The 26,010-nt window shown below is 44.2% G+C and overlaps 1 protein-coding gene across 1 annotated transcript in view; it reads right to left on the bottom strand.

The window, feature by feature from the left end:
• The window catches only part of Mnd1 (meiotic nuclear divisions 1), a 51,533-nt gene that overhangs the window by 15,737 nt on the left and 9,786 nt on the right, over positions 1-26,010 (bottom strand). The window contains exons 3-6 of the mRNA XM_041659425.1: positions 24,081-24,138; positions 20,547-20,695; positions 11,089-11,163; positions 2,862-2,976 (exon numbers count right to left, since the gene is read on the bottom strand). Of these exons, the coding sequence (XP_041515359.1) occupies positions 2,862-2,976; positions 11,089-11,163; positions 20,547-20,695; positions 24,081-24,138 (397 nt within the window). The remainder of the gene's footprint in view (positions 1-2,861; positions 2,977-11,088; positions 11,164-20,546; positions 20,696-24,080; positions 24,139-26,010) is intronic.

Raw genomic sequence — 26,010 nt, 5'->3', positions numbered from 1 at the left:
GCAATCACTCCACTCCTTTCTGAGTTTCATTACACATATGTTAGGTTAGGCTGTTCTCAGACCATGGATGCCAGCTTGATGGTTAACGTTTTCTGTTTGCTATGTCTTCAAATACACTAATCTGTTCTTGGACAAAAAGTAATCTGTTCTTAATCCACTGTTAACTCCCGTGTCAAACACAGTCTTCCTGTCAACAAGTTTGACGTGGGTCTCTGTGATACCTTTCATAATGACTCTTGAGTTTCTAACCCATGGACGCTGTAAGCGTTTTAATGCTCTGCCCTGCTGGATGTGCTTCTGGTCCAGCACTGACCGACAGATCACCCTGTTTGCTGTGTGTGACATCCTCCTAGTATCTGCACAGCTGGTATATTGACCTGCATCCCAAACACACACACACACACACACACACACACACACACTTATATTTAGGGTTCAACAATAAACAGTGAAGGAAACACGCAGACAAAAAAAACCTCAACCTTTGAAAGCAAAACAAATTCTTTTTGCTAGGTGACTTTGGATTTTTAAAACTATTCCCAAGCTTGTTGTGGGACCTGCTAAGATACCTGGCAACAGTTTGATGCTTTCCATCCTGAGTGTCCTGGTGGTGAGTGATATCTAGAAGTAATGTCAGCAGAAGCCAACTGCCCCAGGACACACCTGGGCAGTACCAATGAGAGCGAACACTGACAACTAGTAAGTAGAGAAAAAACGGAACAGATGCAAAGAAGAGCTGCTCTGGGGCTGCAGAGAGGGCTCAGAGGTCAAGAGCATGGCCACTCTTCCAGAGGGCCTGAGTTCAATCCCAGCAACCACATGGTGACTCACAACCATCTGTAGTGAGATCTAGAGCTCTCTTCTGGCATGTAGGCAAACATGCAGACAGAATACTGTATACATAATAAATAAGTAAAAATGGAGATGGAGGAAGAAGAGGAGGAGGACTGGTGTTCCAAGGAAAGTGGTAGAATCACTGCACACCAGGGGGCTGGTGTTGGTCTCTAAAATCAAACATTTTATAAAGAGACAGAGATTTTCACCAAGAGCTGGAAGCGGAGCTCTCCGAGATAGTCATCTCTGTGAGTTCAGGGTTAGGGAGACAGGTCTGCACACAGACTTTTTACATCACCCTAAAGCTGGCACTACAACAGCTACTCGAACTGAAAGTTGTGACAACGTCAGAGGAGCAGGAGAAAAAGGAGGTGGTGCTGACCAGCCAGCTGGCCTACTTTTCATCAGGCTCAACAGGGAAGAAGTCAGCGGTGTGGTGTGCCTGAAGGTCCCCAGAGCTTCAGACCTGCTTCTTCCCCAGGCTCCACACCCTCAGGTGACTTGCTCTCAGGGCCATAATGGCAGTACCTGCAAGCGGTTCCTGAAAAGCTTTTGTTTTCCCAGAAAGACAATCTGACCCTCACACTCCTGGACTGGGTCTGCTCCTCTCACTGCCGTTTTGCAATCTAACAGCTTTTCCGTACGGCAGCACTTTTTCCGCTTAGCTGACTTCTCTCCTTTTTACTGTATTTACATTCTATACTTCTTAGTCAGCGTCAATAAAGCTTCCACTCTGTGGTCTCCATGTATGTTCACAGGTATTTCCTGGGACAGGTGACCCGGACTGTACTGAAATCCCAGCCCTCTGGAGGCTGAGGCCAGCCTGGGCCAAAAGACAACACACATGTGCATGTGTGTGCTGGGCCGCACACTGGATTAACTATAATCCAACTACAACACACATGTGCATGTGTGTGCTGGGCCGCACACTGGATTAACTATAATCCAACTACAACACACATGTGCATGTGTGTGCTGGGCCACACATCGGATTAACTATAATCCAACTACAACACACATGTGCATGTGTGTGCTGGGCCACACACTGGATTAACTATAATCCAACTACAACACACATGTGCCTGTGTTGTGCTGGGCCGCACACTGCATTAACTATAATCCAACTACAACACACATGTGCATGTGTGTGCTGGGCCGCACACCAGATTAACTATAATCCAACTACAACACACATGTGCATGTGTGTGCTGGGCCGCACACTGGATTAACTATAATCCAACTACAACACACATGTGCATGTGTGTGCTGAGCCGCACACTGGATTAACTATAATCCAACTACAACACACATGTGCCTGTGTGTGCTGGGCCACACACTGGATTAACTATAATCCAACTACAACACACATGTGTCTGTGTGTGCTGGGCCGCACACTGGGTTAACTATAATCCAACTATGCTCAGGCTACTTCTAAAGTACCAAGTAGTCCCAGGTTTCTCAAAGTCTCAGTCATGTGCTATGTCATATCTTTTAAAAAGTTATACATATTTTCCTAACAATTAAAATCTCTATCATTATGCTTTTTAAAATCTGTAAGTGTTAAATTTTATGTTTCTATAAATACATTAATAATACCAAGATTTGAAGATTCTGTTTTAAAATTGAAGGAAGGCAGGCAAGATGGCTCTGTAGCTAAAAGGTGCTGCCACCAAGCCTGATGACCTGAGTCAAATTCCTGGAATCCGTGTGGTGAAAGGAGAGAACCAGCTACTGTAAGCTGCCCTCTGACCTCCACACACGAGGAAGAAAATCACTGATACACACATAAGGCAAGCTCTTGTATTTCTAGTATCCTTTTCTTAGACGGTATTAGCAGATTTCTTCATGGCCCGGAGGTGGAAGACCAAAGTGCTTCTCTGACCTCTCTGTGTCCTGTCTTATGTCTGTCTGTCCTACCACCTTTTACTTCCTGCTTTATTTCAGAAATGCTTCCCGTGTCAGAGCTGAGAGCACTCAGCTGTCTCGTGAGCCCGTGACACAGAGTGAACATGCAGACATGAACTTACGGATCTCTTCCACTACTTGTGGGTCACATTCTCTGTATTTTTCAACTTCTGCCTTAAGTTGATCCCTTTGGTCCCGAAATGAAGAAAGTTCTTTTACAAGCACGGCTCGTTCTTCCTAGAGGTAAAGGATTTCATGTACAGTTAGGCCAAATCATGTAGCAGGTGTCCTTGGATCTCCAGCCCCCAAATCATCACAAGAAAACTTATTATTAATTATCAATGCTCAGCCTTAACTTAGGCTTGTTTCTGGCTCGCTTTTTAAACTGAAATTAACCCATTTCTATCATTCCATGTGTTTCCCTGAGGCTTGTTTACCTCATTTACTCTGTTGGTCCTGCTTTCCTGCTTCCCCCATGTCTGGCTGGCTGGCTCCCCTTTCCTCTCGGCCCACCAGCCCCACCTATCCCTCTTCTGCCTAGCTATTGGTTGTTCAGATTTTCATTAGACCAATCAGGTACCTTAGGTAGGCAAGGTAAAACAGCAATACATCTTTACATAGTTAAACAAATGCAAAAATCTTTATAGAGTTAACAATTATTCTGCAATACAACAAATGTAATACATCTTTACATAGTTAAATAAATATTCTATTCCGCAACAAAATAAATCTCATGTGTAATGAAGTAATAAATTCTGTAAACACATGTATATGACATATATAATCAGCTCCCAGTATCCACAGGTTCCTCATTCATATCAAAACCCCGAAAAGAGAGAAAATACACCTACACTACACATACACAGACATTTCCTTCAGTGTCACTCTCTATGACGTAACAGGAAGAAATGTTTACAGAGCACTTCTGTTGTAGTAGGAATTACAAGTAATCTAGAGATTATTTAAAATATCTGACGATTAATAAGATATATGCAACTGTTGTGTCATTTTATAAACATACATTACATTTACGTGTAAATACATTTTACATAGGTATTATATAGAGACATACATAACTGACATGGTCCCTGTCAGGCTTGGCAGCAAGCACCTACACCTGTGAGCCCCATGAGAAAACCTAAAGGAACTGGAGCATCCAGATTTTAGTATCACAAGGTCTTGGAGCCGGTTCCTCAGTGGACAAACCTCAGTGTACACACAAATATGCACAGTGTAAGAACAAGCCTTAGTGTACACACAAATATGCCAGTGTAAGAACAGGCCTCAGTGTACACACAAATATGCCAGTGTAAGAACAACCTAATCCCACCCTCTGAAACCTCGTGCTGTTCATATATAATAATTAAATAATGATATGTAGAAAGAACAATAAAAAGCAGGCAAGAAGAGATGGTTACACATGGATGTACTCAAAGAGGATGACGTCATCATACACCAGAGGAAAGGTCACTCTGCTTTCTGGGTAATTTCACGGCTTGCGCTCATGCACGTAAGTCATGGTTTCTAGCAACATTAATCATTAAACAATTGTACTTCAAAAAGTGTTTGAAGAAATGTTGTAGATTTTTTCAACTTTAAATGATTAACCTTTATAAATATTTAAGGGGATCAGAAATGGCCTCCTGTCATTTTTCTTTCAAGGTGAACCAAATAAGGCTCTTCAATAGCATAAGCCAACAGGCACCCTCTGACATTTCAGACAGAGCCCTCATCAACACAGAGATGTCATATTGCCACGACTGTGTGACTGACACTTGTGAACCCTAAAAAGTAATTCATACAAAATCAAATGCTGGCAAAGATTCCCAGACAAATACAAGGTAGAAATCGAAGTTCAAGTGGCCTGAATGGTGCCAGCCTAAGGCTTCCTGCCATCCGTATGTCCTATTTGTACCCTGGCTTTGGTTTTGCTACTGTTCCTGCTGTCTACAAAATACCATGCTCTAGAAGAGACTAGCCCAACAGAACAGTGCATGCTGGGAACAACCTAGCTCTGTACGTTCCAGCACAGGGTCATTGGTCACATGTCCATGCACTATGGCAGTTGTGTCTGGAAACTGAACTGTGTATGATTTAAATGTAAGGGGTGAATATAATTAGTAAATACTGTATTGACACAGCTCAGAGAAGTCCAAGGCTAACTAGGATGTACCACAATGGTTACCACCTGCTGTCTACACCCCGGTTAAACACGCTTCCACAGAGGAAAGACGAGGACAGGAGGAGCAAAGGGTGAAGGTCTGTGTGAGCGCAGTGGCCACACTCCAAGCACTGGCTATGAAATCTCTGCCATGACAGTTAATGTCAGCATGCTTCTGGTTCCTCAAACACAAGACTGGAGATCATAATGGCAGCTCCTTCTTATACTGCTGGCAAGCAAAACGCACTTAGAAAGTTCCTGACAAAGTGCCCGGTGTTAGTGACTTCTTCAGCAACATTTCCATGGCTGATCCCTAACAGACAGGGGGCAGTGAGGCTTCCGTAGGAGCTTTCTGGTTAGATGCCCTTCTGCTGGCGGAAGCTCCACTGTGCCTCAACTGACAGGAGGCCCCGCCCCAGTGCAGCTACACTGGCTAAGAGGACTGACTCACACTCAGCAAACAGTCTGACAGCTTCTAGGGATGTTTATGGCACTACTCACTGATGGTGCTTCTCTCAACTACAGAAAAATTTTGAGCAGGTTTGGGTGACACCTGGATCTTACTTCCTCTTCAGTAATTACAGAAATTCCACCTTCCAGTTCCCATCTGCGACTGTGCTGAAAACTAACAAGAAACAATAAATCTGAAGCAAACGTGGAAGTACCAACTCCCTGTGAACCAGTGCCGTGGTCCTTCCACCACATAACACATCTTCTGCTCCCTGTGAACCAGTGCCGTGGTCCTTCCACCACGTAACACGTCTTCAGACTATTCCCTGTGAATCAGTGCCGTGGTCCTTCCACCACGTAACACGTCTTCAGACTGTTCCCTGTGAACCAGTGCCATGGTCCTTCCACCACGTAACACATCTTCTGCTCCCTATGAACCAGTGCCGTGGTCCTTCCACCACGTAACACATCTTCTGCTCCCTGTGAACCAGTGCCGTGGCCCTTCCACCACGTAACACATCTTCTGCTCCCTGTGAACCAGTGCCATGGTCCTTCCACCACGTAACACGTCTTCAGACTGTTCCCTGTGAACCAGTGCCGTGGTCCTTCCACCACATAACACGTCTTCAGACTGTTCCCTGTGAACCAGTGCCGTGGTCCTTCCACCACGTAACACATCTTCTGCTCCCTATGAACCAGTGCCGTGGTCCTTCCACCACGTAACACATCTTCTGCTCCCTGTGAACCAGTGCCGTGGTCCTTCCACCACGTAACACATCTTCTGCTCCCTGTGAACCAGTGCCATGGTCCTTCCACCACGTAACACGTCTTCAGACTGTTCCCTGTGAACCAGTGCCGTGGTCCTTCCACCACATAACACGTCTTCAGACTGTTCCCTGTGAACCAGTGCCATGGTCCTTCCACCACGTAACACATCTTCTGCTCCCTATGAACCAGTGCCGTGGTCCTTCCACCACGTAACACATCTTCTGCTCCCTGTGAACCTGTGCCGTGGTCCTTCCACCACGTAACACATCTTCTGCTCCCTGTGAACCTGTGCCGTGGTCCTTCCACCACGTAACACATCTGCTCCCTGTGAACCAGTGCTGTGGTCCTTCCACCACGTAACACATTTTCTGCTCCCTGTGAACCAGTGCCGTGGTCCTTCCACCACGTAACAAATCTGCTCCCTGTGAAGTGGTCCTTCCACCACGTAACACATCTGCTCCCTGTGAACCAGTGCTGTGGTCCTTCCACCACGTAACACATCTTCTGCTCCCTGTGAACCAGTGCCGTGGTCCTTCCACCACGTAACACATCTTCTGCTCCCTGTGAACCAGTGCTGTGGTCCTTCCACCACGTAACACATCTTCTGCTCCCTGTGAACCTGTGCCGTGGTCCTTCCACCACGTAACACATCTTCAGACTGATTCCTTTCACTATCCAGTGACAGAAATCGAGGCCAAGGCCCAGCGACTACTAGTGCCTGCTGACTTTAGTGTTAAAATATAAAGATTTTGCTCATTGTTTGTCATTCATTTCTTCCCCATGGTGGTGTGTTTGCCTAGCATGCACAAAGCCCTGGCTTCCAACTCTAGTACCACAAGAAAGAAAGAACTAGACCTGCCTCTCTGCCCCATCCCTCTGTCATGGCCACCACCTCTGCAGGCACTTCCTGGGAACCTGCCTGTCTCATCCTGAGCTCTGGAGCAGACCACCTGCCTCAGCCTCGTCTTCCTGTCTGCCCCATCTCTAGCAGGTCACAGGCCTCTCCCAGGTGGCCACACTGCCCCTCCCCCACATCACTTTGTCTGAGTCTCTGAGAAGCCAACAGACCACCAGTTCCTGCCTCTCCTCCTTCTCTGCACTCATTCCCAGGGGACTAAGCAGATCCTGGAGGCACACCCTGTATTCCTCCCTCAGGCGACCTATCAGCCCTCCCAGCCCCCAACCCCGCTTCTAGCCCAGCTAGCACATATCTCCACTAGAGCCCGGTGACCCCACCATAACAGGCCCTGAGAAGTGCAGTAGAGACATTTTGAAGATAGGGACTTCAAAATAGCCTTTATGAATATGTTAGAGGTCCTAAAAGGGGAAACTAATAATTCATTAAAGAAATCTATGAAAACACAAACAGTGGAATGAAATGAAGAAAACAGTTTGAGAACTGCAGGGAGAAATAGAATCAATACAGAAAACCCAAACTGAGAGAAAACCAGAAATGAAAATTTAGAAATTCAGACAGGACCCTCAGAGGCAAGCCTCACCAACAGAATACAAAAGATGGAAGAGAGAATCTCGGGCATTGAAGAAAAGATTTAAGAAATAGATAGCCTGGTCAAAGAAAATGTTAAATCTAAGAAATACAGGCATAAAAGATCCAGGACATCCGGGACATTGTGAAAAGACCAAATCTATGAATAACAGGAACACAGGAAAAAGCAGAAACACAAAGCAAAGCTGCAGTAAATATTTCCAACAAAATCGTAGAAGAAATTTCCCCAATCTAAAGAAGGTAGAACCTATACAGGACTCCAGAGAGGACCAGAAAAGAAATCCCACGCCACATAATAATCAAAGCAGCAAACACACAGAGCAAAGCAGGAGTATTACAAACCAAATAACTATTAGAATAATGCCCACTTCCCAATGGAGACTCCAAAACCCAGAAGGGTCTAGAGAGACTCTTAGATCCAACCCCAACTTCTATACCCAGGAAAACTTTCCATCACAATAGGTGGACAAATAAAGAACTTCCATAATAAAACCAAATTCCAGCAGTTTTGTATCTATAAACCTAGCTCTACAGAAGGCACCAGAGCAGTGGCCCTCCCCCTTCCCAAAGCTGCAGCCTGTAATACAGCTCCATGTTGTGCTGACCCCAACTGCTGTGGGATAGTCCTCCTGTGCACTGTAAAGATTTGTCACTCGAACTGGTTTAATAAAACGGTGGCTGGCCAGTAGCCAGGCAGGAAGGACAGGTGGGATTACCCAACTAAAGATGATGGGGAGAAGGGCAGAATGAGGAGAGAGAGTAGGTGGGTGTGCCATACTGAGAAAAGGAACTGTCATGTGGCAGAGCGTAGATAAGGAATATGGGTTAACATAAATGTTAAAGTTAGCTAGTAATAAGTCTGAGCATTTATAAATAAATAAGGAATATGGGTTCACGTAAATGTTAAAGTTAGTTAGTAATAAGTCTGAGCATTTATAAATAAATAAGGAATATGGGTTCACGTATATGTTAAGTTAGTTAGTAATAAGTCTGAGCATTTATAAATAATTTTAAGTCTAATTTTAAGCATTTGTAATAATATTAAGTCTCTGTGCTAACTTGAGAAGTGGCTGCCGGGTATTTAGGAACAGGAGGGTGGGAGAGAAATATTTGATTACACCCAACCTTAAAAGTATTTTTGTTGCTACTTCATAACTGTAATTTTTCAACTGTTATGAATTGTAACTATCTATGTTTTCTGATGGTCTGGGCTGACCATTGTGCTAACTGGAATCACCTTGCCTTTGGCAATTCAGTGCTGCCACCTGGCCCCGGCTACTTCAGGTCCCAATTAAACCCACTGCCCTTAATCTGTCGAACTTGAGGAGCAGCATCTCCAGCCCTAAGGTCTGGCACAGGGAAGGGGTGACAGCAAGGCTCTCTAGATGAGCTGATGCCCCATCACCATTTTATGTCTTATAGGATTCGTGAAGAACATGTCTCTTCTGTGTCCCCACAGTGGATGATAGGTTTTACAGGGAGCCCACTCCTGCACTGCAATTCTCCTCAGTCTTAAAATCCCTTCATCGACCCTAAGCCAAGGGATATCAGGCATCTCCACCTTTCTTTTCACTGGGCCATCTCTTGACAAACGCTTCAGCCAATCATTCAAACAAACGTTTTGGCATTTTTTTAAACTGAGAAAGCGTCTATACCAAACTGAGAATCTCCATTCAGTGAGCCCATAGCAAAAAACTCAGGCTGATCCAGTTTTATGCTCTGTCCACATCCTACATCCTTAAACTCAATTTCCACGCACCTTCTCCAGACTTCTGCATGAATAAATTATCAAGCTCATCAAGCTCTCTTGTATTGTAGTGCACCTCCTTTCAATCTCCCTCTAAGGAGCCTGCTTAGCCCTTAGTCTAGTTGTAGGTCTAGAGGTGACCACTGGTTACCTGGAGGTCATCAGTATCACCCTGCCTAGCATCTCCTTAAGGGAAAAGTGACTGCTGGTTTAGCAGATGAAAAATGATTCATTTCCCCGGTCAAGGGCAGCAGAGGCAATATTTCAGGGGATGGGGGAATACATTTTCTGCTGAGGATGAAGTGAGTACCTCCTCAGGAGAGAGAAACCCTTGAAAACCTGAAGATTCAGAGTTCTTAGCCTCCACAGGCTCCTCCCACAGATCTCCACCCTAAGTACAGATCCCATTTTCTACCATGAGTGCCCCTACTTCAACACCCTCAGAGGCTGGGACTTGGATTTTCTGTGGAACTCAGCCAGTCACATAAAGAAGGCTTTGGTTTGATTTTCTGCTCCTTGCACTTGTTGTCCACCACTGTGTCCTGGATGCTAAAAGATAGTTTCATCACAGAGCATATTCTTCCATTACCAGTTTACCCAGAGATGCTTGGAGCAAGCAACTAGCATCTTTATTTCCTCATTTTTTTAGAAACTGTCAAAAATTTCATACATAAAGTCACCAAATCTGTTGCCTCTCACAATTGGTGAATCAGGATAATCTGATGCATTTGACTCCTTAAGTTTGTAAAATAGTTCATACCGTGGGCTTTCAACACTGTCCAAGTGTCTAGGAGAAGCTCCATAACTGGAGAGGCTTCAGAGTAGGGGTCGGAAATTGGAAGACCTATTCTAGATACTTAAAAAATTCATCCTATACTTCTATTGCTCTGGAATCACTTCTGGATATATATCACTAGATAGACGATGGATGGATGGATGGATGAAGGAAAAAATAGGTAGGTAGATAGGTAGATGATAGATAGAAGAAAGAGAAAGAAAGAAAGAAAGAAAGAAAGAAAGAAAGAAAGAAGAAGAAGAGGAGGAAGGAAGGAAGGAAGGAAGGAGCAGGCTCCCTCCTCCCTGTCCTTCACACAGGCTTCCAGCAGAAGGTGTGGCCCAGATGAATAGGAATCTTCCCACCTCAAAAGATCTGCATTAAAAGGGGATCTTCCCTTTAAATGATTTAATCGAGAAAATAATATCTCGCAGTTGTACCTAATCACTTGTGTTTTTGTTAATTCCAGATGTAGTCAAGTTGACAACCAAAAATAGCCATCACAAGGATATTATTATATTGATCATTTTCTATTATGTGCCAAAAGTTTTGACAATTCTTTTATGTGTGTGTGTGTGTGTGTGTGTGTGTGTGTGTGTGTGTGTGTCGAGACAGCTGTGGGTGCTGGGAACAGAACTCTTACATTTTTGGTTGTGAGTATTATCTTTAACAGCTAAGCCATATCTCCAGCCCTACAATTCTTAAAATACCTACCTACATATTTAATAGGGCTTCCTATGTACCAAACGTCCCATTAAACTTCTACAAATACCGACTACTTTAATCCACACCATAACCTAACGAACATGTTCTGTTATCCTCATGTTACAACCCAGAAAGTTAAGAACAAAATTTAGGAGACTTTCAAAGTCAGGCAGCCTGGCTCCAGGGTTTATGCTGCTATCACACACACACACACGAATTCACAGACACAGACTCACGGTCTCTTGCCGGCCAATTCTAGCTTTCTCGATGCTCTTCTGCAGGTCCGCATGCTTCCGGCTTCCCTCCAACAGCTAGAGAGAGAATCAAGCAGATAAAATGGTTTGCTAAGAAACTGCCTGGCAGATAGGATAGAAGATAAAATGAAACAGACTGCAGGTTCAGCTCTAAAGGCCACACTGAAAACTAATGTTTCTAATTTGAAGAAGATTATCAATCATTAGAGCAGAATGAAAGAAAAGTGTCTTAGGGTTACCATTGACTGCTAGACGGAATGGCCATGACCGAAAGGAAGTGGTGGTGGTGGTGGGGGTAATTCAGATTACACTTCCACATCCATAGTGCACCAGAGGAAGTCAGGACAGGATCACAAACAGAGCAGGAAGCTAGAGGCAAAAGCTGATGCAGAGGCCATGGAGGATCTGCTTACTGGCTCCAGCCTGCTTTCTTACAGCCCCCAAAACCACCTGTGCCACCCATAATGCTAGGCTCTCCCCCATCTATCACTAAATAAGAAAATGGTGTTGCACACCTTTAATCCCAGCACTGTGAGTTCAAGGTCAGCCTACTCTACAAAATGAGTTCCAGAACAGTCAAGGCTGTTACACAGAGAAACCCTTCTTGAAAAACAAATAAAAACAGACTGTGCCAATAGACATAAACATTAGCCTACTCAAAAGTAAATGTTTTCTTATTTTATCCCCACCCAAAAAAAGTCTTTTTTTTTTCCCAATTTTTGTTGTTCTGAGACAAGGTCTCAATACATAGTCCTCACTAGCCTGGAACTCAAAGAGAAGAATCTGCCACTGCCTCTCCAGTAGCTGGGGTTAAAGGCCTGTGGCACCACCCCCAGCCATGTCTTCAATATTTTTATGTAATCTTTAGCTGTTTTTTCATCTCTAACCCAAATAACCTCTAAGTTAATAAACTACTTCAAGTTAGTTCAGTTTTAAGTTGGATTTGAAAATTCAAAAATATCTCCTTTAAAACTCTGTACTCAAATTTCATTTCACTTTTGACTAAGGTCTCTGGCGAATACCTCATGCTGTTTCCTGCTGACCTGTACTGTGCAACCCCAGTCAGTCAGTACTATGTCACGACAGTCAGCACCATCTACCTCACTTGTCCCCACTGGAGCATCCACAAGTCCTGCACACGTCACACATCTGTTATCTGCTGCCAATCCTATAAATATTCTTTTAATTTGGTTTTTTGGGACAGGGTTTCTCTGTAGCTTTGGAGCCTGTCCTGGCATTTGCTCTGTAGACCAGGCTGGTCTCGAACTCAGAGATCCGCCTGCTCTGTTTCCCGAGTGCTGGGATTAAAGGTGTGCCCACCACAGCCCAGCCTCCTGCCAATTTTAGAAATGTTTATTTAGTTAAATAACTCAGGTATTTATCTTATTTAGCTTAGAAAGCACATGAATTCCATGTGGAAGCCATCCATACAGTAAATATGGAGAAAAGGCTCACAATCTTCAGGGCTCACCTGACCCTCACACTCACCTGAGTCTGTGAGTAAATGAATAATCACGGACAATCCCCAACACCCAGTGTCTCCCCATCTTTTACTGTAAGTTAAGAGAGTTTGGACTTGTTTGACTGGAGATGAGTGACCTCCATCACACAGAGTCACAACCATCTAGAAAGTAACTGAGGACTGCATCAATTTAATTTGTAAGCTGAGAAGAAACTGACTTTTCACAATAAATCTAGTTCAAATCTAATGTTCAAATACCAGTCTTGCTTTAAATTCAGAAAGAATCTCTAGAAAGTTGGTGGCTTCGCTGTTGGGACATCGCTGCTGCTCCTGTGCCAGCAGAGACCCCATCTGCTTCCTTTCACTTCCAGCACCAGCTCCGAGAGCACAAGTAAGTCTGGCCCTGCACAGCTGTGCTCTCCAGGAGACACTATTTTCCTCTGTTAACAAAACACGCGGGTAGCTTTCTCAGCCAAAACAAGCTTCAAGCTTTAAATTTAGCAACAAGATTGAGTTCTTCCTAACAAAGATTGCGATTCATTTTTTTAAAAAAATGGGCTGGAGAGATGGCTCAGGGGTTAAGAGCATTGCCTGCTCTTCCAAAGGTCCTGAGTTCAATTCCCAGCAACCACATGGTGGCTCACAACCATCTGTAATGAGGTCGGTGCCCTCTTCTGGCCTGCAGACATACACATGGGCAGAATATTGTATACATAATAAATAAATAAATATTTAAAAAAAAATACTCCATGTTTCAAGAAATCCTCAAGGACCTACCTGAAATAATCTTTAAATGTATACATCACTTTAATTCAGAAACAGGGGAATTCTCCAATTAAAACAATACATATGCAGTTTAAAAACAGAAAATGTTTATAAAATAACCAGACTTTAGTCTTAAAGTTAATAATTACATAAAGCATCTGATAAGTTGAGAATATATTCACACATATATAATATGGACCAAGTACTCAAGGTACATGTCTATTAATAATCATTTACAGCTTGACTCATCCAATGCTTCCCCAGTTCTAATAATCTTACACACACACACACACACACACACACACACACATTAGTATTTTAGATGCATCTTATTTTATTTATGTCTCTCAGTTGTGTGCAGATGCCCACAGAGGTCAGAAGAGGGTGTCGTGTCCTCGTCCAGTTGTGAGCCGCCAGATGAAGCATGTGATAGGCAGGGATCTCAGTGCTCAGAAGAGCAGCAAAGGCTCTTAACCACCAAGTTGGCTCTCCAGCCCCAACCTAAGTATTTTAAACACGAAACACTACATTCATGACTTGTCACGTTAAGTATCTTGGTAATACAGGACAGTTTAAACAACAGGATCAGGACACTTCTGAAGGCTGCTTGTCTCTGTGAGATTTCAGAAACTCACCCCAAAACCCATGGCAGCCACAGCTTTCGTCAGGCTGCCTTTGCCATCGGGCTTTGGGTTCTGTTTCATTTTTAAGTTTTGCTTCTTTGTTTTGATCTATACAGCTATTAGAAGTAATATGCCCTGTGGAATTAAGTCAAGGCAGGCTTTGAGGGGAATGAGCTGAGCTGTTTAGCCACCGTCTATGGAGCATGAGAGCCAGCAGGTCTCAAGCAGTGGCATGAATTAGTTGGTTGCTCCTGCCACCTCCTCAGCTTCTACATAGAACAGTGGGGGAATTCTGGCCCTCACACTCCGTGAGCACTAGGCAAGCACTCTGCCACTAGAAAATAGTTCAAAGAAGTTGCATTTATAAATTTCCCAGGTGATGCTGATCCTACTGGTTATGAATACTGATCTAAATAAAATTTTGTTTTCTCCAAATACCAAACCCAACTGAAGCACATATTAATCTATGAGAAAATACAATCTACATTCTGAGAGAAAGCAAATTACTACTATATATTGTATAATGAACTAGAAAAATATTTCAGTATCTTTGTATTTAGAAATCAAAAGTCCACACTTAAAAAAAATAAAAAAGATGATATTTTATATTTTCAAGGGGTATTTACTGCAAGATACCCTTGAAGACCATACTTTCTGATATATTTCTATTAAGTGAAATGAGAATCAATTATATACTATACTAAATCAATTTCCATATTTCATTAGTCTTATATTGACTTCAATTACCAATATTTGGTGAATCTTCCCATTTTTATAGGTTATGTTTCTTTTCTTGTAGAGCTGAGACTTGAACCTAGACCCTTGAACATGCTAAATATGCACTCTACAGCTAAGACAGACCCTCAGTCCCATTATTAAAAAACGTTGCTCATGTTGCATATGAGTGGCCATGCATCTCCCAGCTGTGTGTGGAGGTCAGCCTACCATTCTGTGGCGTTGGTTCTCACACCCCACCTTCCCACGGCTCACTTAGGCTTCTCCACACACATTACTCTCTTGTCTAGTTTTAGCACCACCAATGCGAACCAATGCGAACTATACAGCACTGCACTGTCTAGTTTCTGAGGGTACAAATCTCACCTCACTGATCTCTTCCTCTTCAGAAAGGCAGCTGAGCCCTGCCTATTGACGGTTCCTCCTCTCAGATACAGTCATGGTCCTTTACGAGCTGCTCTATTGCCAGAGTTAGAACGTATCTATAGAAACCTAGTGGGTGCCTCATCATGAACTCGCTACACAGACGGGCACTGACATTTCTGCATGGACTTTCCTCACTCAAGGATATGTTGGCCATTGATTTATAAGTTCTGTACTCTAGGAAGTGCACTGTACTTCTTTGTTTCTTACTGAAGATTTAACTTTGCATTTGGTGCTAATAAGAGATAGGCAATGACCCCAACCAAAGTAACATTTGTAGTGAATTTAATTGTTAGAGGTTAGTCAAAATGTAAATGTGTAGCCTTGAAAATAAGAAAATCAACAAATTTCAAACTTGAAATTGCTCTGTATCTAATCTAAAGTTAAGTGGGTTTAAAAATAATTATAATATAGGACAGTCATGGTTATAAATAAATAAATGTGAATACTGGAGAAATGATAAGCTCTTATATCTGAATTTGATTCCGTGCAATCATCTAAGTCGGAACCATACCCTTGAGTCAAAAATAGCTCAATTTAAAAACAAATGGAACTAACAGGATTAATTTTTAAGAAACTTCTATAAAATACAGAGCACCTAGACATGTTATTAGTTCGGAAATACTAAAATTTACAAAATACTCCCAATCTTCTGGGGGGCAAAATGGGCCAAACCAATTGAAATGAGGGTCAACTGGGAATCAGTGGCATGCGTGACTGCCACTCTGCCACCTCCTGGTGGTACAGCATCAGTCCAGTTCCTGTGGAGTGGAGCAGTGTCTGCTTTGGTAGTTTTCAGGTGAGACTTCCTCCAGAATTACTCTCCTTTGCATGTAGAAGCTTCATGACAAGATTGAAAAGGATGACCCTGGACTGGCTCTTATAGCCCAGGCTGGTCTCGAACTCACAGAGATCCGCCTGTCTCTGCCTCCCGAGTGCTGGGATTAAAGGCGTGCGCCACCACCGCCTGGCCCTCAATAAACTTCTAACTTTATGTGACCACATAACAAAAAGTCTGCATCTCTTCTTCCTAAGCTCGTCATTATCTATCAACTGAAGGTCTATAGTCTATCAGCGTTAGTCTTCGCTTGATTAACAGCACAGCCAGATAGTCAAAATGCATAGAATCAGATCTTCCTTTGCCATCTCCCACACTGTCACTGGGCAAGTTATTGAACAGTGGCCCCTCAGCTTCCTCACCTGTACACCACAGTTAACATCAACACTGATGCCTCATGCAGGCGTGAGAATCCCAGGGAGCTCTGAACTGAGCCAGAGTGGCGGACACATCCTCGGCTCCTCTCCACACACTCCACCTGCAACCAAGCCAGTGGTTCTCAACCTGTGGGTCAAGACCCCTTTGGGGTAGCATATCAAATATTATAACTCATAAGAGTAGCAAATTACAGTTATGAAGCAGTAATGAAATAATTTCAAGGTTGGAGGTCACCACTGTTAGCATTTGGGCATTTCAACTGCCCTGCCCTGAGGGACAGACAGACAGCAGGACACACCACCGTCAGCCACCATGAGTCAGGAACTTTCCCTATGCACATGCACTATCGCCTTCTCTCCCAGCGCCCACTCAGAGGCCACCTCTGCCCTTCCCCTACGAGACCTCTCATATGGCATCTGTTACACTGGACGACTTTGTGGAGCCTCTGGCTCCACCTGGTGCCCCTTGTCTCCAACCCAAGGTGCCTTCCACCCTTAAACCATTACAATCACACGAGGAGCTGTATGAAAGGGTTGCAGCATGAGGAGGGTTGAGAACCACTGGTTCTAACCCTACCCTCCTTTCAGCTCAAAAGAACAGTTTCTAAAAATGCTGTGTTAACTATACATATCTATAAAAGCCTTGACTTTGGGTGTGAGATTGTTGAGTGGTAAAGACCACCAAGCCTGACCACTGTCACTTGGTGAAAGGAGAGAACTGACCCCTGTGGCTGTTTTCTCATTTCCATACATGCACTGTGGCATGCATACACACGCCACTACATATACAAATAAATAAACAAGCAAACAAATAAATAGATAGAATTTAAAGAAAAATTTAGGAGCCTTGCATTTGTCTTAAACTGTATAACAGAATTCACAGCAAAGCTTACCATTAAGCATCATACTGGTAACTTTTTATAGTTTCTTGTTAATCATTTCCAAGTAAGTTAGATAAGTACACTTGATCAAGGAAACTACGAATTCTCTAGGCATAGACCACTTACTTTCTATTCAGAGAATGCACAACAGTGTGCGGCCACAGCAACACACGGTAAATCTATGAAGGTTGACATATGCCACACACGGCTGACTGTGGCATCTTACAAAATGTTGACGTTAAAACAAATTATAACTGTGAGTCCTGCAGACCATCTTCAATGGTGATCAACACATCCAACCAAAAGGCAAGGGAGAAAAATATATTTCCTGATTTAATTTTCAGTTTTACTATAAGAATGTCTGTCCTCGAGAGACATGTGCCTGAATGTAATTGGAATCACCAGCAGAAAAGGAATGACATTAAAAGAAAGGAAATGAAGAGTCGCCCCACCCCACAGCCCCAAGCCAATCTGGAAATCATTAACAAGAAGCTCAAAGGAAGCTGACATTCTACTTTGGCAATCAGTAGAACACAGCCTGAGCGAGGCCCACCAGCCGTGCCCACCAGCTGTGCCCAGCCCCGTGTCTGTGTGAACCCTCAGCACTAGCAGGTCCTCACTGACTACGCTTCCCTGCAGGGAAATCACTTCCAGCACAGGTCTTTTAGAGCATGCACACTGACTTCTACTTTTCAAGTCACCTTCAGTAAAATACAAGTCCTCAACTACTTGCTCTGTGAATAAGTATGTTCACAGTCTACACTCTGGGTGAGCCATCACTTATCTGAATGTGTGGCCACCACATGCAGAAACCCTAGAGGACCAGGAACCTGACCTTTCATCTTCACCACAACCCAGAAAAGTTGAGCAACCTCTTTTGTGAACTGGAAAGGAAGTCTCTAAAAAACTTGCAAACTTCTCCAACTGCTCAAGAAAAACAAAAACAAACAAACAAACAAAAAACAAAACCAAACCCTTGTTCTGACTTTTAGAGAAGGAGGCACAGGACCTACTGCATACATGTCAGCATGCCCCAACTCCCGATTCACACAGGACCTATGCATACATGTCAGCATGCCCCAACTCCCGATTCACACAGGACCTATGCATACATGTCAGCATGCCCTAACTAACTCCTGATTCACACAGGACCTATGCATACATGTCAGCATGCCCCAACTCCCGATTCACACAGGACCTATGCATACATGTCAGCATGCCCTAACTAACTCCTGATTCACACAGGACCTATGCATACATGTCAGCATGCCCCTACTCCCGATTCACACAGGACCTATGCATACATGTCAGCATGCCCCAACTCCCGATTCACACAGGACGTATGCATACATGTCAGCATGTCCTAACTCCTGATTCACACAGGACCTATGCATACATGTCAGCATGCCCTAACTCCCGATTCACACAGGACCTATGCATACATGTCAGCATGCCCCAACTCCCGATTCACACAGGACCTATGCATACATGTCAGCATGTCCTAACTCCTGATTCACACAGGACCTATGCATACATGTCAGCATGCCCCAACTCCCGATTCACACAGGACCTATGCATACATGTCAGCATGCCCTAACTAACTCCCGATTCACACAGGACCTACTGCATACATGTCAGCATATCCTAACTCCCGATTCACACAGGACCTATGCATACATGTCAGCATGCCCTAACTCCCGATTCACACAGGACCTATGCATACATGTCAGCATGTCCTAACTCCTGATTCACACAGGACCTATGCATACATGTCAGCATATCCTAACTCCTGATTCACACAGGACCTATGCATACATGTCAGCATGCCCTAACTAACTCCTGATTCACACAGGACCTATGCATACATGTCAGCATGCCCTAACTCCTGATTCACACAGGACCTATGCATACATGTCAGCATGCCCTAACTCCTGATTCACACAGGACCTATGCATACATGTCAGCATGCCCTAACTCCTGATTCACACAGGACCTATGCATACATGTCAGCATGCCCTAACTCCTGATTCACACAGGACCTATGCATACATGTCAGCATGCCCTAACTCCCGATTCACACAGGACCTATGCATACATGTCAGCATGCCCTAACTCCCGATTCACACAGGACCTATGCATACATGTCAGCATATCCTAACTCCTGATTCATACAGGACCTATGCATACATGTCAGCATGCCCTAACTCCCGATTCACACAGGACCTATGCATACATGTCAGCATATCCTAACTCCTGATTCATACAGGACCTATGCATACATGTCAGCATGCCCTAACTCCCGATTCACACAGGACCTATGCATACATGTCAGCATATCCTAACTCCTGATTCATACAGGACCTATGCATACATGTCAGCATGCCCTAACTCCCGATTCACACAGGACCTATGCATACATGTCAGCATATCCTAACTCCTGATTCATACAGGACCTATGCATACATGTCAGCATGCCCCAACTCCTGATTCACACAGGACCTACTGCATACATGTCAGCATGCCCTAACTCCCGATTCACACAGGACCTATGCATACATGTCAGCATATCCTAACTCCTGATTCACACAGGACCTACTGCATACATGTCAGCATGCCCTAACTCCTGATTCACACAGGACCTATGCATACATGTCAGCATGTCCTAACTCCCGATTCACACAGGACATATGCATACATGTCAGCATATCCTAACTCCTGATTCACACAGGACCTATGCATACATGTCAGCATGCCCTAACTCCCGATTCACACAGGACCTATGCATACATGTCAGCATATCCTAACTCCTGATTCATACAGGACCTATGCATACATGTCAGCATGCCCCAACTCCTGATTCACACAGGACCTACTGCATACATGTCAGCATGCCCTAACTCCCGATTCACACAGGACCTATGCATACATGTCAGCATGTCCTAACTAACTCCTGATTCACACAGGACCTATGCATACATGTCAGCATGCCCTAACTCCCGATTCACAGAGCTGTGTCAGATTAAGTTTTGACCTATGGCTTCTAAGAACTAAAGAGAGGGTGTACTCAAAACTACACTCAACATCAACTCTCAGACCTGCAGGCCAGGAGTGAACTGACAGCAGTTGATTTATATGACGATTTGGTAACGTGGCTGATGTTGTCAATCTCTTATGGAGTTCCAAGAAAACCAGAGCAGTCGGCATAAGAACGCCCTAGTCTTCAATCACTCAGTCCACACATCGATTACCCTCAATTCCACACACCAATAGGAGAACGGTATTGGAAAGCAGGTCCGTTACCAAGCACGCCTCTTCAGGCTGCGGAGCCTTCCTTACCTGAGAGTTCAGAGCCTCCAGCTTGCGTGTCCTGGCATGAAGAGCTTTGCTTGGAAAAGCCCAGTAGTAATTGGACGTCCCGATTCTCTCGCAGTCAACCATGCTGTCGTCCACCAAGCTCTGAAGGACTTCCTTGACTGACATGGCAGCTGCAGGGAAACATGCACAGACTCCATGGTAAGCAGCATCATGGCTAATTCAACAGGAAGCAATGAGAGACATTTGCAGAGCAGACCACAGTTAAGAGCTAAGAAAGAAAGATGACAGTTTATCAACGGGCATCTATATGTGCAGAAAAGTGAGGCGACCAGGCTCTCAAAGGCAAACATTGCATGTCCGTCCTTTTCCTTTCTTTCTTTTTTCAAGACAGGGTTTCTCTGTAGCTTTGAAGCCTGACCTGGTACTCGCTCTGTAGACCAGGCTGGCCTCGAACTCACAGCGATCCTCCTGCCTCTGCCTCCCGAGTGCTGGGATTAGAGGTGTGCGCCTCCATCACTCAGCCGCATGTCTTTTCTTACATGCAGATCTTAGGTGTTCACACAGGAACAAGCGTGGGCAGAGGTCATGGAATTAGAAAGGAACCCACAAGAGAAGGAAAAAGAAACCGTAAGAACGAAGGTGTAATCAGGATTAGGACACAGTGACATAAAGGCACATAGCGGGCGTGCACAGTCCTGGGGGGAGGGCGGCTAACCAAACTGGAGTACACATTGCAATGCCATAAGGAAACTGTCACTTGGTATGCTAATTTAAAAACAAATAAAAGTGTTCTATAAATAATCACGCTCAGGATTTCAACTACGACGGCATTCTATTTTTTTTAGTACTAGAGTTTGAGACCAGGGCTTTGAACATGAGAGAAGTGCTCTAGGCTAAGCGCCGCCCCAGCCTTTCTAACTCTACTCTAAACTGAAGACAAACTAGAACCAACAGCACACCTCCTGGACTACCAAATTAAAAACAGTCAAGACAGAAGAAAGGATCCAAAGATACATATGGAAGCATGTATCTAAACCTTAAGCGCATGGCTTTCCTTCTGAAGACATTTGCTTTTTTAAACTCAGCCACACATCAGAAAGATGGACATACATGTTTGTCACTCAGTCACATGGCAGAAAGATGGACATACATGTTTGTCACTCAGCCACAGAGAAGAAAGATGGACATACATGTTTGAAAAGCATTTTTTTAAAAGAAAATTATTTATTTATTTATTATGTATACAATATTCTGTCTGTGTATCTGCCTGCAGGCCAGAAGAGGGCACCAGACCCCATTACAGATGGTTGTGAGCCACCATGTGGTTGCTGGGAATTGAACTCAGGTCCTCTGGAAGAGCAGGCAGTGCTCTTAACCGCTGAGCCATCTCTCCAGCCCTTGGAAAGCATTTTTATCAGCAGCAAAGGAAACTGGAAACTAGCCCAATAGTTGGCTTTTTGAATACACAATGCAATGCTATACAGCGAAGTTAAGGATATGGATAAACACATGTTGCGCCATACAGAATGCATGCTATAGAGAAGTGAAAAGACAGTGTGTATTATGTGACCATAGTTCAGATGGCGGAGAGCGGACGATTTTTACTTTGACTCTTTATTCTCCCAAAATAAACATGTATTGCCTTCAGCTAAGGAAACTAAAAGTTGTGACAACTCAAACAATAAACAAATTAGTGCCAACAGTTACAGCTAAGACTTAAAGTCAGAATCTATTAATAATGCTTACTTTCTATATACCAAAAACCATATCCCCATTTTAATATTTAAATTTTCCCTAGAGCAGATCTCTAGCTATAAAGCTTATTTAAAATGTAAAGATCTAATAAATAAAATTGACACCAAGTGTGCAAAACATCAACTCTACTCATAAAGTCCAAACTGAAATGGAAGTCAAAGAATTCTAAAGATGAAAGAGTCGGCCGTGAGGCTCAGCGACAGAGCGCTGCCTAGCAGGCAGCGAGCCCTGGGTCCAACCCAACTCTGAAAAGAAACAGAAAGTGAGTGTGAGCGTGAGCTGGCCAAGCCTCTCCTGAAAGCGACTTAAGAAGACGTGCTTGAAGCTTTGAGAGCTGTGCAAGCCTTTGTCTCTGCTCTGCTCTGCAGATGCAGTCTAACGACGCACCTGGAGAGGGGATCTGTAACCAAACCCCACAGACCAGGCTTACCCAGCAGCTAAGGTAGAGCCAGAAAGCGCTGGCTTGAGAAGGCTGAGGCCCCGTGTTTAGCTGCACAGTTCCAGCAACCAGGACAAGGCAGCAACCAGTTCAGTTCCTGGTGAGGATCTCTGCCTGTTGTGTGGACAGCCTGTGTTCTTGTTATGGGTGGCCTTTCCTTTGGAGACACACAAAGATCTCTCTCTCGTCTTAAAATCAGTGCCCCACTATTAAAACCTCACACACCATTTGTTTCCGCATGGTGACCGTGACAGTCTCTCACCGTGGAGCGCAAGCTAACTCAGACTCATGCTTTCCGAGTGTTGAGACTACATATGTGTATCATTCACTCAGCCTTTAACTTAAGGCCCTGATGAAGGTCCTACTTCCAGGAGGGTGGGAAAGAGAGAGTCAACACATGAACTGGGGAGAACGCAGTTCAGCTCAGAGCAGAGAAACTGTTATTCATACAATACTTTTAGTAGCAGCACTTATAGACTATCTAGATGGTCAACAATAGGTGACCGGCTAAGCAGGTCTGATGGGTGGTCACAGGCTGGGACTGATCATATGCAGACGATATGCTATATAGAGAAGATACTCGGGTGAGATTAGCTCAGAGGTGGAGTACTAGCCCGAGAAGGTGAGCCCTGGGTCCGCCCCCAGCACAGCCACTCCTCACCACACAATAACTATCAACACAAAACTGCACATGCAGATGGTTTCCTCTCAGAATGACAGATCTTTACGTACATATACTGACAAAACTGTTCTAAAGTTTCTTAGAACAGAAAAAGGCCAACCTTTCTTCCTCGCTCAGGGATGGGAGCTGCTCTGCTCCACCTGTTTCCCTGAAGCTGTCTGTCAGGAACTCTGTCACAGCCATGGAAGTCTGACTATAGCACACGGACGCCAGGAAAATCAAGGATCCCAAGATGAAAAGCACCGTACTTCAGTCTCCGAGGGAACCAACCCTGCTCATATTTTCATGTCAACTTTCTACCTCTAGAGCTAAGAGAAGGTAAGTTTAAGATTTCATATTCATAGTAAATTCTTGATACGGCTTCGTGAAACTGACATACTATGTAAAGACACCAAATCACATTTGACAAATACTACAAAATAAGTGAAACAATCTTTACTTCTTTTGAAACAAGCTATAAAGTAAGTGTGCATGAGTAAAGGTATATGTGTTCCTCTTTCAACTGTTCTAGAACAGAGGGTCCAAACACAGGAACTGACTGATGGCCGAGAAGTATCATATGGGGCTTTTACAAATATACTCACGTCTAGATTTTTGCATTGACAATAAAGGGAAACCCCACGGCAGAAAAGACTAAGTTCCCCAAGTCCCCATCATCCACCATCTCTTTAATACTCACTGATGCCTTTCTCTTTGGGAGCAATCTTCTCCAGGTCTTTCAGTTGGAATACATCTTTCTAGTTAAAAGGATTTAAAGACATGAAAAACACATAATTACTTTCTTCTGTTTATTTATGCTTATCATAACCATACTCATAAAACATAGCATCAAAAAGACATGTCTACAAATAAATACTGTACAAAAATTGAGCATTTCAGAACTAGAAGAATGTTGTATCTCATTCAGTGTCCTACAGAACTTAAGATGGACACACTTCCACACGAGCACAGATGTCTGTGGGGGGCCGGACAACTGGACACACTTCCACACGAGCACAGACGTCTGTGGGGGGATGGACAACTGGACACACTTCCACAGGAGAACAGACGTCTGTGCAGGACCAGACAACTGGACACACTTCCACAGGAGAACAGACGTCTGTGGGGGGCTAGACAACTGGACACACTTCCACAGGAGCACAGACGTCTGTGGGGGGCCGGACAACTGGACACACTTCCACACGAGCACAGACGTTGTGGGGGGCCGGACAACTGGACACACTTCCACAGGAGCACAGACGTCTGTGGGGGGCCGGACAACTGGACACACTCCACACGAGCACAGACGTCTGTGGGGGGCTGGACAACTGGACACACTTCCACACAAGCACAGACGTCTGTGGGGGGATGGACAACTGGACACACTTCCACAGGAGCACAGACGTCTGTGCAGGACCAGACAACTGGACACACTTCCACAGGAGAACAGACGTCTGTGGGGGGATGGACAACAACAACAGAGCCAGCTTCTCACTGAAGCAGGAAGATTAACCCTGGAAGGTAATGTGTGACATCAGATAACGAGCTGCTCTGACGCTCTGATATTAAGAAAAGCAAAAAATATCAGGCAGAAATGAAGGCTCTGTGGTTAAAAGCTTCTCTTGCAGAGGACCCTAATTCAGTTCCCAATTCCTCCATGGTGGTTCAGGAGATCTGGTGCACCCTTTTGACCTCTGTGGGCACCAAGCACACATATGGTACTCATACATACTTTCAGGCCAACACTCATGCGCATAAAACAATTTAAAATAACAAATCTTAAAAAAAAGAAAAGAAAGAGAGAAGGAAAGAAAGAGAAAAAGAAAGGAAGGAAAAGGAAAGGAAAGGAAAGGAAAGGAAAGGGGAACAAAACAGGCAGTGATGGGAGGATTGCTTTGGACCACAATTTTAAGGCCAGCCTGCGCAATATAAAAAGGTCCTACCTTAAAAAAAAGGAAGGAAGGAACAGAGGGAAGTAATGAGGGAGGGAAAGAGACCAAAGGAAAAGGAGGGAAAGTGCTTTACTTGGTGTGTCTCGTGCTCCACGGATTTACCAGTTGTAACTAAAAGTTACAGACAACTGTCGAAGTTGGTTTTCACCTAAGGTTTCATGAAGCAGCTAAGTCTACATGACAGAAAGCTGTCCGGCTCACGATTGTCTCAATCGCTCGTACTCACACACGTACACATGCAGAACACAGCATTATGGGAAAATACGCATTCAGAGTATTTAGTCTAGCAGCTAGGGACCGTCCTTGCTGACCGCCCCTTTCCTCAGTGGTGACAGGCACTAGGCCAGCGAGATTTGATACTGTCTGGGAGACTAATGCACCCAGCGATTAGGAAGAGGCCCTGTGACTGGATGGGGTGGAGAGCCATTGCTTTCTAAGTTAAACTGAGAAAGCACATCAACTGGATGGGGACCATGTCCAAAACCTCTGCTGATCCTAACGGACATTTGGCAAAACTGCCAAGACAGATACTGCCGAAAAGAAAATATTTGCAGAAATATCTACTTGACAAAAAGACCTGGAACCCAGAATCTACATAAAGTGTGTCCAAGACAAGAGGAAATAATGAATTGAAAAAGGAGTGAGCTGAGGAATGCATCTGTGTGCTCCTCATGGCTG

This window comes from Microtus oregoni, unplaced genomic scaffold (genome assembly GCF_018167655.1).
Source record: "Microtus oregoni isolate MIOR12 unplaced genomic scaffold, Mior012 000010F_ref0000083, whole genome shotgun sequence".
NCBI lineage: Eukaryota > Metazoa > Chordata > Mammalia > Rodentia > Cricetidae > Microtus > Microtus oregoni.
The sequence above is the reverse complement of the archived record's forward strand: the minus strand, read 5'-3'. Positions and strand labels throughout refer to the sequence as shown.